At 51.8% G+C, this 14,774-nt stretch overlaps 1 protein-coding gene across 2 annotated transcripts in view; it reads right to left on the minus strand.

Moving 5' to 3' along the window:
• STXBP1 (syntaxin binding protein 1) overlaps window positions 1-14,774 on the minus strand; it is a 63,829-nt gene that overhangs the window by 25,181 nt on the left and 23,874 nt on the right. For both annotated transcript variants that reach the window (XM_054007564.1, XM_054007563.1), the window contains exons 2-8: window positions 12,242-12,291; window positions 11,536-11,617; window positions 8,107-8,183; window positions 6,989-7,067; window positions 4,721-4,824; window positions 1,394-1,542; window positions 546-630 (exon numbers count right to left, since the gene is read on the minus strand). In XM_054007564.1, coding sequence (XP_053863539.1) covers window positions 546-630; window positions 1,394-1,542; window positions 4,721-4,824; window positions 6,989-7,067; window positions 8,107-8,183; window positions 11,536-11,617; window positions 12,242-12,291 — 626 coding nt within the window. The remainder of the gene's footprint in view (window positions 1-545; window positions 631-1,393; window positions 1,543-4,720; window positions 4,825-6,988; window positions 7,068-8,106; window positions 8,184-11,535; window positions 11,618-12,241; window positions 12,292-14,774) is intronic.

Consider the following 14,774-nt stretch of genomic DNA (forward strand, 5'->3'; position numbering starts at 1 on the left):
CCGAGGTCATGTCTAGGCTGAACGTATTGACCAAGGGCTCAGTTTTGATGTGCACTAAAAGGGGGACTGGCTTTTCCCATCAGCCAAGCCATACAACCCGCCAGAAGAACTTGAGAGGCTAGTGGATAAGGCCTAGGCCAAGGGGTTCTATTTTTGGCTCAGCGGCTAACGTGTTGTGTGACTCTGGGCTGGGCCCTTCAACTCAGTGTCTGCTTTCCCTCTCAGGCTTTGACTGTCCTCTCTATTTAGACTGTAAGCGCTTCAGGGCAGGGACTATGTGCCTACCTTGTCTAGCACACTGGGCCCCTGATCTTGGTTTTGGGCTTTTAGATGCTGCCCTAATGTAAATGGTTGTGAATCATCTAAGATTACAGTGGTCTTCCTTCTGCGTGTACCGGAAACCTCTCCTCTTACTGGGACGTGGGAGGCTCTTGCACACAGACAGGTTCAAAGGTAAACCAAGAGTCAGAGCATCAGCAGTTTCATGAACTCCTGCTGCTCTAAGTGCTACAGCCAGTATCCAGCACCCTGCAGCCCGAACTCACCTCGCCCATGGTCGGATCGTCAGCCTTGTAGGCGTCCAGTTTGTCCTGGATTAGCTGGGCCAGCATGGCATTGTCTTTGTAATCTCTAGCACGGAGGAAGGGAAAGAAAGGTGTAAAGTCATTTAATTCCTCATGGCCTTCCAGCTTATGAGGAGTGTTGATTATATGAGGGAGCTTGGCAAAAAAAACCCCCCAGACATGTAGATATCTTAAATCAGACCATTTCAGCAGCTTCTAATGTCCAAGAATTGCAGCGCTCAGGGCCCACGTGGGAGAAGTAAGACAGGAGAATGGCTGTGTGGACCATAGTTCTCATGCTCCTCACGGAGCCAGCCTCCATGTAAAACCTTGGGAGGGCACACAGAGAAGCTGTGGGCTGGATGGGGCTCTGACCAGGCCTGTCAAGCATACGTGGCTTTAGCAGACTTTTTCCACTCTCCCCACCTCTCCTTGGAGAGCACTTGCTGTCTTCCCGGCACCTTCCCCGCCCCACTTCTGGACCATAGTCTCAGCTGTTGGGGGCGATGCACTCTCCTTCCTATGTGTCTGAGGCGGAGGAAGTGGAGTTGTGCTTGGGTGGGGATAGTATACCAGGAAGGAAGGATTTTGAGCAGGGAACAGATGGAAACTGCCATTAAGGAAATGGAAGTGAAGAAGGACTCGGCCAGGAGGAGAAAGGGACAATAGCCTGCAACTCTGGTACTTCTTTGATCTACTCCAGAGAAGCAGCCAATGACAGGAAGTAATTCCAGCCCTGTCCAATTGGGGAGGTGTAAGGTGGGATCTCAATGAATAGATACTTTAAGGAGAAGCCTCCAGTTCAGACCACCCCACGGGCACAGCCTTACCCTCGGTATCGGACAGCAGGATATTCCTTCAGGGTGGCACACAGGGTGGCAATCTGTTCTGCCAGGCGTTCCAGCATTGGGTTCTTCAACTGGGTCTTGTGGGGACTGTAGAAGCTTTGGAAAGAGTCAGCAGAATCCAAGGAGTAAACCTGGAGGGGACGGGAATGGCAGAGCTTAAATGTGAATGCAACACTAGGAGCACCCAAGGAACGGCTAGAGAAGACAGGGCTACCGCGTGTCCCACATCTAGTGATAATGGTACCAAGCTCTTACAGAGCACTTTTCCTCAGTAGATCTCAAAGGAGGCCAGCGTCATTATCCCTATCTTGCAGAGGGGGAAACTGAGTCACCGGAAGATGAAGAGATTTGCCCAAGCAGGCCAGAGGCAGAGCCGGGGACAGAACCCAGGTCGCCTGAGTCCCTGCTGGCTGCTCTACCCACAAGGCAATACAGCTTCCCATCTACAGCAATGCTCCTTTTAATTCTTGTCTGACTCCAGGCATCGTACAGCACTTTGCAACACCCAACCCATTACTGGTTCCCGTCTGCAGGGAACCCCAACAGCCAGAGCACTCTCAGCACAGCCTGGGGCACAAGCACCAGGTTTCCTGCGAGGGGGGGCTAGTGGCAAGGATGCTGTAGCTCACCTCTACTCACCCTGAAAAGCATGGGGGGTTGTCAACTTTCCCCAGAGCCAGGCCGAAGGCAGCTTGTTTGAGTTGCACGGTCCAAACCTGTTCCCCACACCTCATCCCTCCCCAGCGGCCCCCCTCAGTTGAGTCGAATGCCTGAGTGACTCGTTGGCCTGTTACGCTCACGTGACGAAGTCCCCTTCAAAAGTCTTTGGCGACTGGGCTACAATTGGGGCTTGGTGCAAACACAAGCAGGCTGGAGACAGGTACTGGCCGAGGCACCGCACCACACGTACACACGTACGGGCCTGGGGGAGGTGTGGGGCAGGCGCGGGCCACTGATGTGTGCTCTCTGCTGGATGATTCATGGAATGATGCTGGTTTATTGCTGGGAGGGGTCTCCCCGTCTCCAAGGCACAATGAAGGGGTGCAGGGAAGGGGATCTTACCTGGGCCTACCACTATAAAGATTTGTTATGAGGCTGATGCCAGCTAATTCTCCCAGTCTGACATGGCACCACCCCTGCCAGCCATCTCCACGTGTGTTATGAGTCTCCCTCTGTGCCCAGTCCACTGAGGGTAGGTTACCGTGCCACCCCAGGAGATTTAGCACCTCATGCTTTTGGTTCTCGAGGGCCCCAGTTCAGTGTATCGGCCAAGCTAGTGGCCCTCACAGAAGCATCTCCAGGGCTGCATCAAAAGCAAAGTCGTCGCCTAATGCCAACGTACCCCACGATGGTGCTGGATACCAACAGCCAGCAGTGGGCTGATGGGCAATCAAAACAGCCACTGCGGGGTCCAGCCGGCAAAGAGGGATGGAGCAGGGGGTGAGGACAGCCCCAGAGGAAGGGATCATAGATCATTGCCACTCTCAGACGAGCCTCCTGTTTAACTAGACGCAGCTGGCTGGAAATTCCCGTGAATTCCCTGACAGCGGTCACACTACCCCTGTGCCAGCTCAGAGCCATAGCAAGGCGGCTGCCTGGGTCCCCTGCAATATGTTGCCCATGCCAGAGAAGGGCCTACCCACGGCAACAATAAAGCACCACGGCTTGGGGGCCCAGGCACACAGGGCTCGGACAGCCAAAGCCGAGAGAGAATGTTCAGGTCTGGGCCCAAGTTTCAAACCTCCCAAAGGGTGTTTGGATCCAGGGGTTGGCCTGAGCCTGTTATAAAGAGAGGGGCTGTTTGCAAAAGGTGGATCTGGGTTTGCATGTTGTTTTCACATACCCCCAGAGCTCAGGGATATTTGGCCCTAGAGTTATGGCTCAGGCCCCTCTCTAAAGACATTTGAAATCCTAATGACAGAACCTCAGCAAATCTCACTGCAGCAGCTCACCTACAACCAGTATTATTAGCAATAGTACAGCGCTGCCCAGAGACCCTCACTGAGATCGGGGCCCCAGTGTGCTAGGCGCTGTACAGACTCGGAGTGAGGAATTTTCCCTTCTGCGTATGCCCCTTTTATGCTACTGCAAGGGTAACGGGACCATAAAAGCTCTGGAGAATCCCCCTACTGCAGAAACTGAGTCAGACAGCCACAAGGCCCCCTCCAAAAGCTCTGGCTGAGGGGGGCAGGGTGGGATGCTAGAGGGGATAGGTCTGTGGTGGATGCCGTGATTCTGTGCTTAGCTAAATTTCAGCTCAGAAGCGAGAGAACACAGAGGTGGCTTAATGCCACGTCAGCTCACTTCCCCAGACTGCCAGTTACCCGCTGGGCCTCCCAGAGGCATCGCGCACAATCATACCCAGGAAGAGACACATCCCGGCCTCCCAAGGCAGGAGGAACAGGTGCAGAGACTCGCCCAAGGTCACGCAGCAGGTCACTGGTAGAATGGAATCCGGTCTCTAGTCTCCTGATTCCCAACCCAGCGCCCTGGCCCCAAGACCGTGCTGCCTCTCTCCTTAGCATCAACCTTTCTGTGTAAACACCCACCCCCAAGCTGGCAGCGGGAGCAGGCAGAGCAGGAGACGCGAAGCACAAGTCCATCCTTTCCCTGCAGCAGGAGAAGCTGGCTTGGAGGGGAGGGGAAACCAAATGATTTCTGCACCCAGGGGGCCAGTACCGCTAAGGCTGTCCCTGCCAACAACCCCACGATAAGAAGATGCCAATCCTAGTGTCAGCTGCTGGCACAGGTTTATTCTCCGGGGGCACGTTTGGTTTGGCCAGCTAGGCAAATCTCTGCAACCCTTGGGATTTAAAGAGTTAATGGCTCTGACGGTTGACTGCCATCTGGTCCTAGTCACGTGGGCCACCCCCAACAGCGCAAGGGCCTGCTCCCCAACAGATGGCACAAAGTTTCACCCCTCCTGTGCCCTGGACTCATTGGCCCATCCCTGGTGTTACCCAAGGAGACAGCCAATGACAGGCGATAGCATGGGGTGGGGGTGGAGCACAGGGTTAAGACACAACCGAGGATCAGACCTGAGAAATAATCGAAGGAGACGGGGCTGAGAGAGCAGGGCAGGAGGTAAAGAACCAGCCCTGGGAAAAGGGGGTTAGTAATTTAATATCTCATTTCATGCTGTTCCAAAAACTCTCCTCCTCCAGGGAACCCGAGGCTGAGCTACAGAGCAAACCCCATGGAGCCACAGCCCCCAGCTAGCGAACCTAGAACATTTTCCTTTCCAACCCCCCCGTGCCAGTCGGGGTCTCCTAGGCTGATCGCTGCTCTTTTGCCGTGTCCTGGACTCACCTGGGACTCGTAGGGAAGGAAAGCTATGTTGATTTCCGTCAGGGTCTTGATGACTTTGGCCGCACGAGATTTCACCAGTTCGTTAAACAGGGCATCGGGGCAGGCTGGGAAGAGAAGGAGAACCGGAACATTCAGCAGCAGTTTTAAATCCCAAAGGCCAAAATCAAGGTCAAAACCAAGCACGCAGGTATCCAACCCATCCTGAGACAGGCCCCGATAAATCCAGAGAGGGGTGGATGGCCTCATTCCAATGCCCATTAAACATTCTTAAGGCTGGTGCTTATTGTCCCGAGGACCAGCAATACAACTGTCTCCTTGGGGACCCCTAGACCAGTGAGGAACCACGCTCACACACTCAACGGGCGTCGCAGCGTTAATAAGGACTTCTCTAGCATTTTCCACCCCAGGATCGCAAAACGCTTCATGCACATTGTTCGTGAATTTGGCCTCCCTGCGAAGTGCAAAGAGACCATGGCAAAGAGAATGGCGTGCACGCCAGATCAATCGCATTAGCCCTGTATTGCAGATAAGGTGTAGTAATCTGAGAGGTGTCGTGATTTGCCCATCATTGCACAGGAAGAGCTGGGGAGGGCTCCATGTCTAGCTGGCAGCTGGTATCAAGCGGAGTGCCCCAGGGGTCAGTCCTGGGGCCGGTTTTGTTCAATAGCTTCATTAATGATCTGGAGGATGGCGTGGACTGCACCCTCAGCAAGTTTGCAGATGACACTAAACTGGGAGGAGAGGTAGATACGCTGGAGGGTAGGGATAGGATACAGAGGGACCTAGACAAAGTAGAGGATTGGGCAAAAAGAAATCTGATGAGGTTCAACAAGGACAAGTGCAGAGTCCTGCACTTAGGACGGAAGAATCCCATGCACTGCTACAGACTAGGGACCGAGTGGCTAGGCAGCAGTTCTGCAGAAAAGGACCTAGGGGTTACGGTGGACGAGAAGCTGGATATGAGTCAACAGTGTGCCCTTGTTTCCAAGAAGGCTAACGGCATTTTGGGCTGTATAAGTAGGGGCATTGCCAGCAGATCAAGGGACGTGATCATTCCCCTCTATTTGGCATTGGTGAGGCCTCATCTGGAGTACTGTGTCCAGTTTTGGGCCCCACACTACAAGAAGGATGTGGAAAAATTGGAGAGTCCAGTGGAGGGCAACAAAAATGATTTGGGGTCTGGAGCACATGACTTATGAGGAGAGGTTGAGGGAACTGGGATTATTTAGTCTGCAGAAGAGAAGAATGAGGTGGGATTTGATAGCTACTTTCAACTACCTGAAGGGGGGTTCCAAAGAGGATGGAGCTCGGCTGTTCTCAGTGGTGGCAGATGACAGAACAAGGAGCAATGGTCTCAAGTTGCAGTGGGGGAGGTCTAGGTTGGATATTAGGAAACACTATTTCACTAGGAGGGTGGTGAAGCATTGGAATGGGTTACCTAGGGAGGTGGTGGAATCTCCTTCCTTAGAGGTTTTTAAGGCCCGGCTTGTCAAAGCCCTGGCTGGGATGATTTAGTTGGGGATTGGTCCTGCCTTGAGCAGGGGGTTGGACTAGATACCTCCTGAGGTCCCTTCCAACCCTGAGTGCCCTTAAGCATGTGGGCCATGAGGCACCATTCTGGTACACCAGTTTTATGCAAATGTGACTCCAGTGAAGTCAAGGGAGTCCCACCAATGTAACTGTGGGGTAACAGACAGAGAATCAGGATCGTGGGACTTAAATTAATCACTGGTGTAACTCCACTGACTTCAGTAGAGTTACATATCTGGAGTGCATTTAGCCCTGAACAGCTAGAAGAGGGCTCTTGGAAGAAATATCCCCTTCCAGAAACCCCTGCCCTGAGAGGGGATGATCCGGAGCAAGGGGATGAATGCGGGCGAAGGCTGAACATAGGAAAGATTTCCTAACAATAAGGCCTATTTAGAGTGTGCAATAGTTTCCCGCAGGAACTGGTGAAAGCCCCATTGCATGAGTCATTTAGCTCAGACTAGACACAGCCTTTGCACATATATGAGAGAGAAAAACCTTGCACAGGATGGGGGATGAATTGGACTCATGTACAGGGCTTTCCCCAGCTTTGATTTCTAGGATTTCTTCAAGGCATTTTACAGATCTCAGGCAAAGGTTGCTGCAAATCTCCATGCAAGTGTTGCTTGTTTCCTGCCATGGTCTTGGAGCCCCTTTGCATTATGGAAGTCACAGTGTGTCAGGAGCCCAGACTACAAGCCATCAGAGACGCAGGGAGAGGGATGGAGGCAGCGTACTTACAGTCAGTGAAGAAGACATGGGCAGCCCTGTACTTGGCAGTAGGGGGATCCTTGAAGTCATTGATGAGTGAATGGACAGACTACAGGAGAAAAAGAAAAAAAAAAGCCAACGTGAGGCTGGACACCACAAATCAGGATTAGCATCATTAGACAACCCAGCTGGTGCATTGGCTGGTCTCAATAATCACAATGTGTGCCATGCTAGGGAATCATCCACTAGCTCTGACCCATTAGCTTAGGAGACAGATATTTACACTGTCACAATTGTAAATTTCAGTCCAATGTGGTCAGGAGCTGAAGTGCCAAGAAACTTTGGGGCAGCGTTAAGATCAAGGATCTAGGTTGAGATTAATTCATTCTGACGGCAGTTGTATGGCTAAATCCCCTGGCTGGCTTTGAAAATCTCCACCCCAGACCTTGCCACTTTACAGACACAAGGGGAGGGGAGGACAGGTTCTCACTAGTAGGCATCTGAGAGAAGCTCACGCTGCTTCACACCCTGGCTGGGAACTGCTGTGATAAATTTCACACCGCTGGAGTCCCGCAGCACTGCTGTTAGAAAATGTACGGTGCAAGGTTTCCAGCTGAGCACTGCTAGAAATTTAACTGGCCTGGGCTGCACATTTTCATATTTTCAATTTGGGAGAAAAACTGGGGGCGGGGGGGGGGGAGGGGAATTCCAAAAATGTTGAAATGTCCCATTTTGACATTTTCAGAATGAAACATTTTGGTTTTTCATTATGTAACAACTTTTTGTTTTGAGGGGTTTTTTTTTTTGTATTGTACTACGTGTTTTTGTTGACATGAAATGTTTCAATCTATCCAAAACTACTTTTTTCTCAGAATTTTCTTTCGCGGAGCATTGGGATATTTTGGGGCTTTGTTCCAAATTGGAATGGAAAAAAACCAAGAAAATCCTGAAATCTTTTGTGAAACTGAATTTCCTTCCTCTGCACAGCTCTAATGATCATTGCTGATGGCTGTAAGTGCCTTATAGGGCACTGCCATCCATTCTTATCCTGGCACTGACAATTACCCCATTAGGCACAGATGCTACAACCAAACATGATTAGCTTTCACCAGACCCTGGTACAAGACCCTCCCATGCTGGAGATTCACCTTATCAGATGGGGTGATGAGGTACACGGCCTCCAAGGTGGGGAGCGGCTCTCGGCGCTTGTTGATGTCTTCCACAACTGCACAAGAAACACAACCAAGACACAGGGGATTGGTCCAGCAGGTGACAGGAGACAGGCTCCCTATTTTCATTGTATATAGCTATATATTGGGTATAGATCTGTACCGCTGTGACCTGGATTCTCTTATCTAATCATTGCTTTTTGGTCACGCCTAACCAACACGGCAAGTCCCAATGACAGAAGAGCTGTGATTCCACCAACCTCCCAACACCCAAATAAAAAGGTTCCCAGCCATTAGCTTGCTCCTACAGTGCCCCCAAGGAGAGGATCAAAGGGACAGTAACCTCCAGCGGCCATGGTACTTATTGCTCCATTCTGCAAGACAGCCACTCCCCTTAAAGCACAACTCTATTGTACCGGAACTGCTCAGAGCATCACAGCTGGTATACTGTAGGCTTTGGGACCTGTCCTGGAGAACCCCTTTTTCCCCCAAGGGTTGATTTTTTAGTGATAGCTCTTTCCATCCTTTAAAACGTATTTATTACTATTCCCCTTGAATCATAACACTTGTGAAAGATGCTCTGGAGAGTGGAGTCCTCCGTTCATGCACAAGACTGTGCCAGAGGCAGATGTACCAGCTTCCCCCAGGGAACTTCATCCTTATCCAGGGAAGGTCAACTGGTTGTGTTGATTGGCCTGCATGTTGTTTGTGTATGTGGTGCTGGGCTTGAGCTGTTCCAGATGGTTCTTCTCGAAGTTGTGGCCAACCACTCTTATGGTGTGGCACCATGCAAGTCGAGTTACTTGCAGCTCGAGTAAGAAATGTTCCTCTTGTGCACATTTTGTTCAGAGTATCTTTGAAGTGTTCCATCTGCCCGCCACACAACACAGACTGTAGCCAGAACTTAATTCAGAATATAGAATTTGTTTTGATAGCTGGGTCCCAGACATACAGGTTACATGACCAGTCCATCTCAGTAAGGTGCAAATCAGATGAGCCTTGATACTGCCCAAACCAGACTTACATGCTGGATATCCGGCCCTGCCTCTTGATGTCCAGCAATTGTCATAGGTGTCACAAATGGAAACTGTCAAGCTATTTAATGTGCTGTAGATAACAGGTCCGTGTTTCACACGAGAATATGTTTAAAGTGGACGAGCAGTTGTGCATCAATTCACACACTCTCTCAATCAGCAAGACCATTTCCGGTGGCACGGTAAAGTTCTATATCTGGCTACCAGTTCCCTGAGCCACATGGTCCCTTGCAAAACAACCTCTTCCATAGACCCTCCTGCATTGATGAGCTGTAGAAGTTCCTTTTCCCACATGAGCTACCCCAATCCTTCCAACCCTCTGCGATTAAATGACCCTCAGCACTGGCAGAAGCCCAGGGGAAATCAGGATCTGGAACGGAGGACTCTTTAGCGATGAAATCCAATTTTTTTGTATTAAAATAAAATCACGAGGCAGGTAGTAGTACTAGCCCAAACCTCTGAAGAACCACTCAAGCTTCAGGGCTTGGTGCCATTTGAACAAATGTTGGACCACAACCTGCTGTTCTTGGGGGCAGATCCTCGGCTGTTCTAGGTTGTCATAGCTCCATTGACCTCAATAAAACGGTGGGGCAATTTACAGCTGAGGATTTATAAGGACCAATATATATTGCAGCTGGCAACTGCTATCTGGTTCCGATTCTCCTCCCCCTCATGCTGGTGTAAGTCTGGAGTTGCATGCTGATGGAGCCACTGTGGTACAAGAGGAGAATCAGGCCCTGTAAGTAAAGGTAGGACAAGTAGCAATGGGCTTAATCTGCAGCAAGAGAGATTGAGGTTCGATATTAGGAAAACCTTTCGAACGATCATGGTAGTTATGCTCAGGAACAGGCTTCCAAGGGAGGTTGTAGAATCCCCATCATTGGAGGTTTTTAAGAACAGGCTGGACAAACACCTGGCAGGGATGGTCTAGATTTACTAGATCCTGCCTCAGCACAGGAGGCCGGACTAGATGACTTCTCAAGGTCCCTTCCAGCCCTACATTTCTATGACTCTGTCAAGATCAAAACAAGCCATGGTCAGACGTTACAACACAGCAGAAAGAATCTCCTTGAAAAGACTTTTGCAGCCCACAAAACAAACTAACCCCCCAATCTGGAGCTTCCCCCCCACATCCCCCAGGAAGTCTGGTGGATCGATCAGTATATCTTGAATGTCATACCGTCCTTGGTCCTTTCTTGGGCAAAATTTCCATTCGCCTCAATGGGCCCAGTAAGGACTATTGGATTTGGCCTTTCATTATTATCAATTATTTCCATTGCCCTCCTGCCTAGAAGCCTCTGCTTGAGATCAGAGCCTCTTTGTGCTAGGCGCTGTACATGCACAAGATGAAGGGGCAGTCTCTGCACCCACTAGCTTCCAATCTGTGCTGTTCAGAACGTACTGACCCTTCTCTGGTCGGTGTTCTGGGGGCATTCCCATAACAGGATCTTTGTTTGTCTGGGAGTCCCACTTGCTCCTACAGCTTCTTGCCATCACCCGCAGTCTGAAGTTCTGGTTCTGCTTTCACTTGCCCTGGTGTAAACCCAGACTGAAGTCAGTGGAGTTACCCCTGGTGTAAACTTGCTGGGAGAGGAAAATCAGGCCCCAGATCCAATGTTTGTCGCGTTGCAAATGCCATAAATCCCAGCATCCTTTGGTCAAACGCCAGTCACTTGAATGGCTCCATATCTGTGTGTTACATTTTTCTTCTGCTGGCTTTTTAAATTCCGCCGAGAGCTATTTATGGGGCTGAAATACAATGATGTCAGGGCTCAGTGTGGCATTTCCAGCAACCAGGGACTGAAATACCACCAAGAGACGAGCTCCTCATGCTATCCCAGCCAGGCGAGTCATTCAGGGAAGTGTGTGAAAAAATCTCACCACAAACACTGAGACGTGGACATACAACTGAGGGATACTGCCCCCCCCCCCCCCGCCCCGGTGGGAATGAGGGCAATATTGCCATGCAAATATCCTTGGTAACAATAGCTCAGTGGAAGAGAGACTCACCATCCATTTGCCTCCTGGGTTTAAGGGGTCACACTGGCCTAGTCAGCCCAGTGTATCTATTCAGGGGCACAGTGGCCATCTGGGGAAGAAATGAAGCTCGAAACTCACTAGCTGTATAAGAACATTTTCAGTGTGCCGGGGGCTAAGAGAGATATGTTAGATCCTGGTGAGGCCCAGTGGCAGAGCCCTGTCCGGGCCAGACGGGCAGATGGAAGTACTGCAGCTGATTCAGAATAAAATGCGGGCAATGGATGGAGTGAGACAAGCTGCCATGGGAAGATGCTGGTCTCCCAGCTCCTCCTGATCACCTGTCTCCCAATGGCAGCCGGAGCAGAATGGGAGTGTCAGGGGGCATGGAACTCACTTGTTATCCCCTCCGTCATGATGTCGGTCATTTTACAGCAGGAAGAGAGCATGCGCATGCTGAGCTGATCCACCACCAGCACCTGGAGCGGAAGAGACACCGAGTGAGCAGGAAGCGCAGCGACTGAGTCCAAGGGGGGATCAGGCATTAGGAGGCACCTGCTGTAATTCGGCGCTTCCGACAGTCAAGTGACCCTGACTGGGCCCAGCATAGCGAAGGGGCCCACACGCAGGCCTCTGCCACGCCGCTCTGCCAGTGCATCTCGGTGCCGCCACGCAGCACGCCCAGCTTTCCCTAGAGTTAAACTCACGCTGGGTTCTGGGTTGCCACAGAACTCTGCCAATGGCCCACCGCAATGCCCTGCAGCACCTTCTGCTAGTCCTGTCCTTCGTTTGGCAAACGGGCCAGGAGAGGTGTCATGCTTTTCCTCAGCCATTTTCTTTTGGACTCCCCATCCTCGTATGGCAAACTGCCTGCAGCGCAGCCCCATGGCCCGCGCTGGAAGGAGGGATGCACGGAGCCAGAGCAGAATCCCCAGGAGGGCTGGTGCTACACGTTACTCATCGTGTTTGGCAATTTTAGCATTCCTCCAGCTTGCCTCATTGCCCTCCACTAGGCCAGCAACTCCCAGGCTACTTCCAACCCCACCCCTTCCTCCATAGTCCTGCCTGCCCCCTTCCAACTCTCTCTGTAGTCCCCCACTCACCTTCCACTCGCCCTTCTTCTTCACCTTCCTGATGACATCATGCATGATCTCTGCAAAAGGAACAGAAAAGGTGGATGTTAGTTCACACCAGCTTTCCGAGGGTCCTGGGCGCTGAGCCCGTTACTCTCCTAGATTCATCCTCCTTGACCGCAACAGTGCCAGGTTGGTCTGCACTGCAACTCCTGATCAATACTCTGCTTGCATGCAGGGAATAATAATAATAATACCCAGCTTCTTCATCTACAGAGCTCAAAGCACTTCACAGAAGAGGTCAGTACCATTATCCCCATTTTACAGGTGGGGAAACAGAGGCACGGAAGTGGACTTGTCCAAGGTCATCCAGCAGGCTAGTATCAGAGTTGGGAATAGAACCCAGGTCTCCTCAGTCCCACTCCAGTGCTCTACTCAGTGGAGGATACTGCCTCTAAAGTGCTCCCCACCCAGAGGTGGTGTCTAAGGGGATGGCATTTGCTTGTCAGTGAGTGGGTCCGTGTGAATGACAAGCAGAAGGGATGGAAGAAGGAGTGAATTGCCTACTGGAGACTTTCTTACACCAGCTGACCTACTACCACTTCTGAACCAGGCTGTGACCTCTAACTGCTGTGCCTGGGATCAGTCACATGGTAAGAGCTGGCTGACGGCAATTCCAGAGGCAGCCTGGGGCAGGGCCATTCGAGCGCTCTGGGCATCTGCATCCATCCTGTCCAAGGGGCCGATGAGCAGCACTTGATTTGTGCTCCTTTCCTGGGGACAGCGCTAGTGTCATTTATTTTGAAACTGTGGGAACACAAAGACGCTGCTGTGGGACATGCCAAGTCAGCAGGACAAGCAGCCTGACCGAGACAGCAGGAGAGAGAGGAAAGGGATAGGGGATTATTGTAATAGAGAGACACCACTCCTCACCTCCCTGCCCCCACCACCACACACACACCCCATTCAAAGAGCAGCTTTTCGGTCTCAGGTAGAGCTGGGCAGAGAAAGATCATCCCATTTCATGGAGGATTTTGATATTGCGAAATCGGGTTTTGTTCTGATTTGGACCGAAACAAAAAAAGTTTGAAATTCTCCCATAAAGGAAATGGAGCCCCAGAGCCGTGGACGCTGGAGGAACCCAGCTCCAAGGTAGTCCACTAAGCGGCAGAGCCCTGTTCTCCCTGACTTTGAGGTCATCCACCTGATGGGCCGCACCCAGAGCCAGGGGACATGGAAGCCCCGACTGCCATGGAGCTGTGAGCATTGGAGCTCGGGAATCGGGATTTGCAGAGCTGCCAGCTCGCTAGCAACCTGCCAGATGGGCTGGTGAGGAGCCAGGCAGGCAACCTGGCAGGAAACCAGGCAGTGTCCGATGGCAACCTCCCTGGCAGGCTAGGCCCCATCAGAACTTCATCGAAATCAAACCATCTCCAGGTCACATTTCGATTCTGACAAATCAGCAAATTCATCCCCCCTTCCAAAAGGAGTGTTTTGTCTGAGTTTTTCTGACCAGGGGTAGTCTGAGGCAGCAAGAGGGGAGTGTCCGTTCCATTAGCATGGGGGTTGTATGGGGAAAGGCTGAGCGGGGTAGCTGGGGGGATTTGGTCTGTGAGAATGGAGGGGTTGTGCGTCATGCCCAGAAGTTCACTGTGAGTCCTTCTTCAAACACTTGAAAGGCTGCCATAAAAACAATGGGGGAAAGTTGTTCTCTCTTGCCACAGAGGGCAGGAGAAGAGGCAGTAGGTTCAAACTAGAGCAGATCTAGATTACATCTCAGGATAAACGTCCCAACTATAAGGACGGTAGGACAATGGCGCAGACTGCCTAGGGAGGTTGTGGAAACTCCTTCACTGGAGGCTTCCAAAAGGAGGCTGGAGCCACCTGCCTTGGATGGTTTAGTCACAACAAATCCTGCGTCTTGGCAGGGGGTTAGACAACATGCCCCTGGCGGTCGCTGCCAACCAATGGAAAGACGCCCATTGACTTTGGTGGGCTTTGGAGCAGGTCCCAAGTGAGGCTGGGTAGTCCAGAGCCCTCAGCAAGCTCATAGCCCAGTTCATAGTGACATCAGGAGGGCAACCAAAGTTATCCTGGTGTCAGTCCTGAGGGGACTGCCCTGACCACGCGAAAGAACTCACCGAAACACAGTAAAATCTGGTACCGGCAGTAGCCAAGACAGCTTCTAAAATTCTGCCATTGTGGGAAGTGGTTGCTCGGCAAAGAGGGGCTCTTCCAGGGACTGAGATTTCACAGGCTTCGAGGGCAGGTGGCCAGATCAGAGTTTCCAATAGGGTTACCATATCTATTAAATAAAAAAAGAGGACCCTCCATGGGCCCTGGCCCCGCCCATTTCCCCACCCCAGCCCCGCCCCAACTCTGCCCCTTCCCCCTAACTCCGCCCCCTCCTCACTCCCACTCCCAGCCAGGGGGAAAGGGCTGCCCGAGCGCTACCGGCTTCACGGTTTGCCGGGCAGCCCCCAGACCCTGCGCCCCTGGCCGGCGCTTCCCCAGCGCAGCTGGAGCCCGGGAGGGGAAGCGCCCAGCCGGGGGCGCAGGGTCT

The sequence above is a fragment of the Malaclemys terrapin genome, chromosome 17 (assembly GCF_027887155.1).
Source record: "Malaclemys terrapin pileata isolate rMalTer1 chromosome 17, rMalTer1.hap1, whole genome shotgun sequence".
Taxonomy (NCBI): Eukaryota; Metazoa; Chordata; order Testudines; family Emydidae; genus Malaclemys; species Malaclemys terrapin.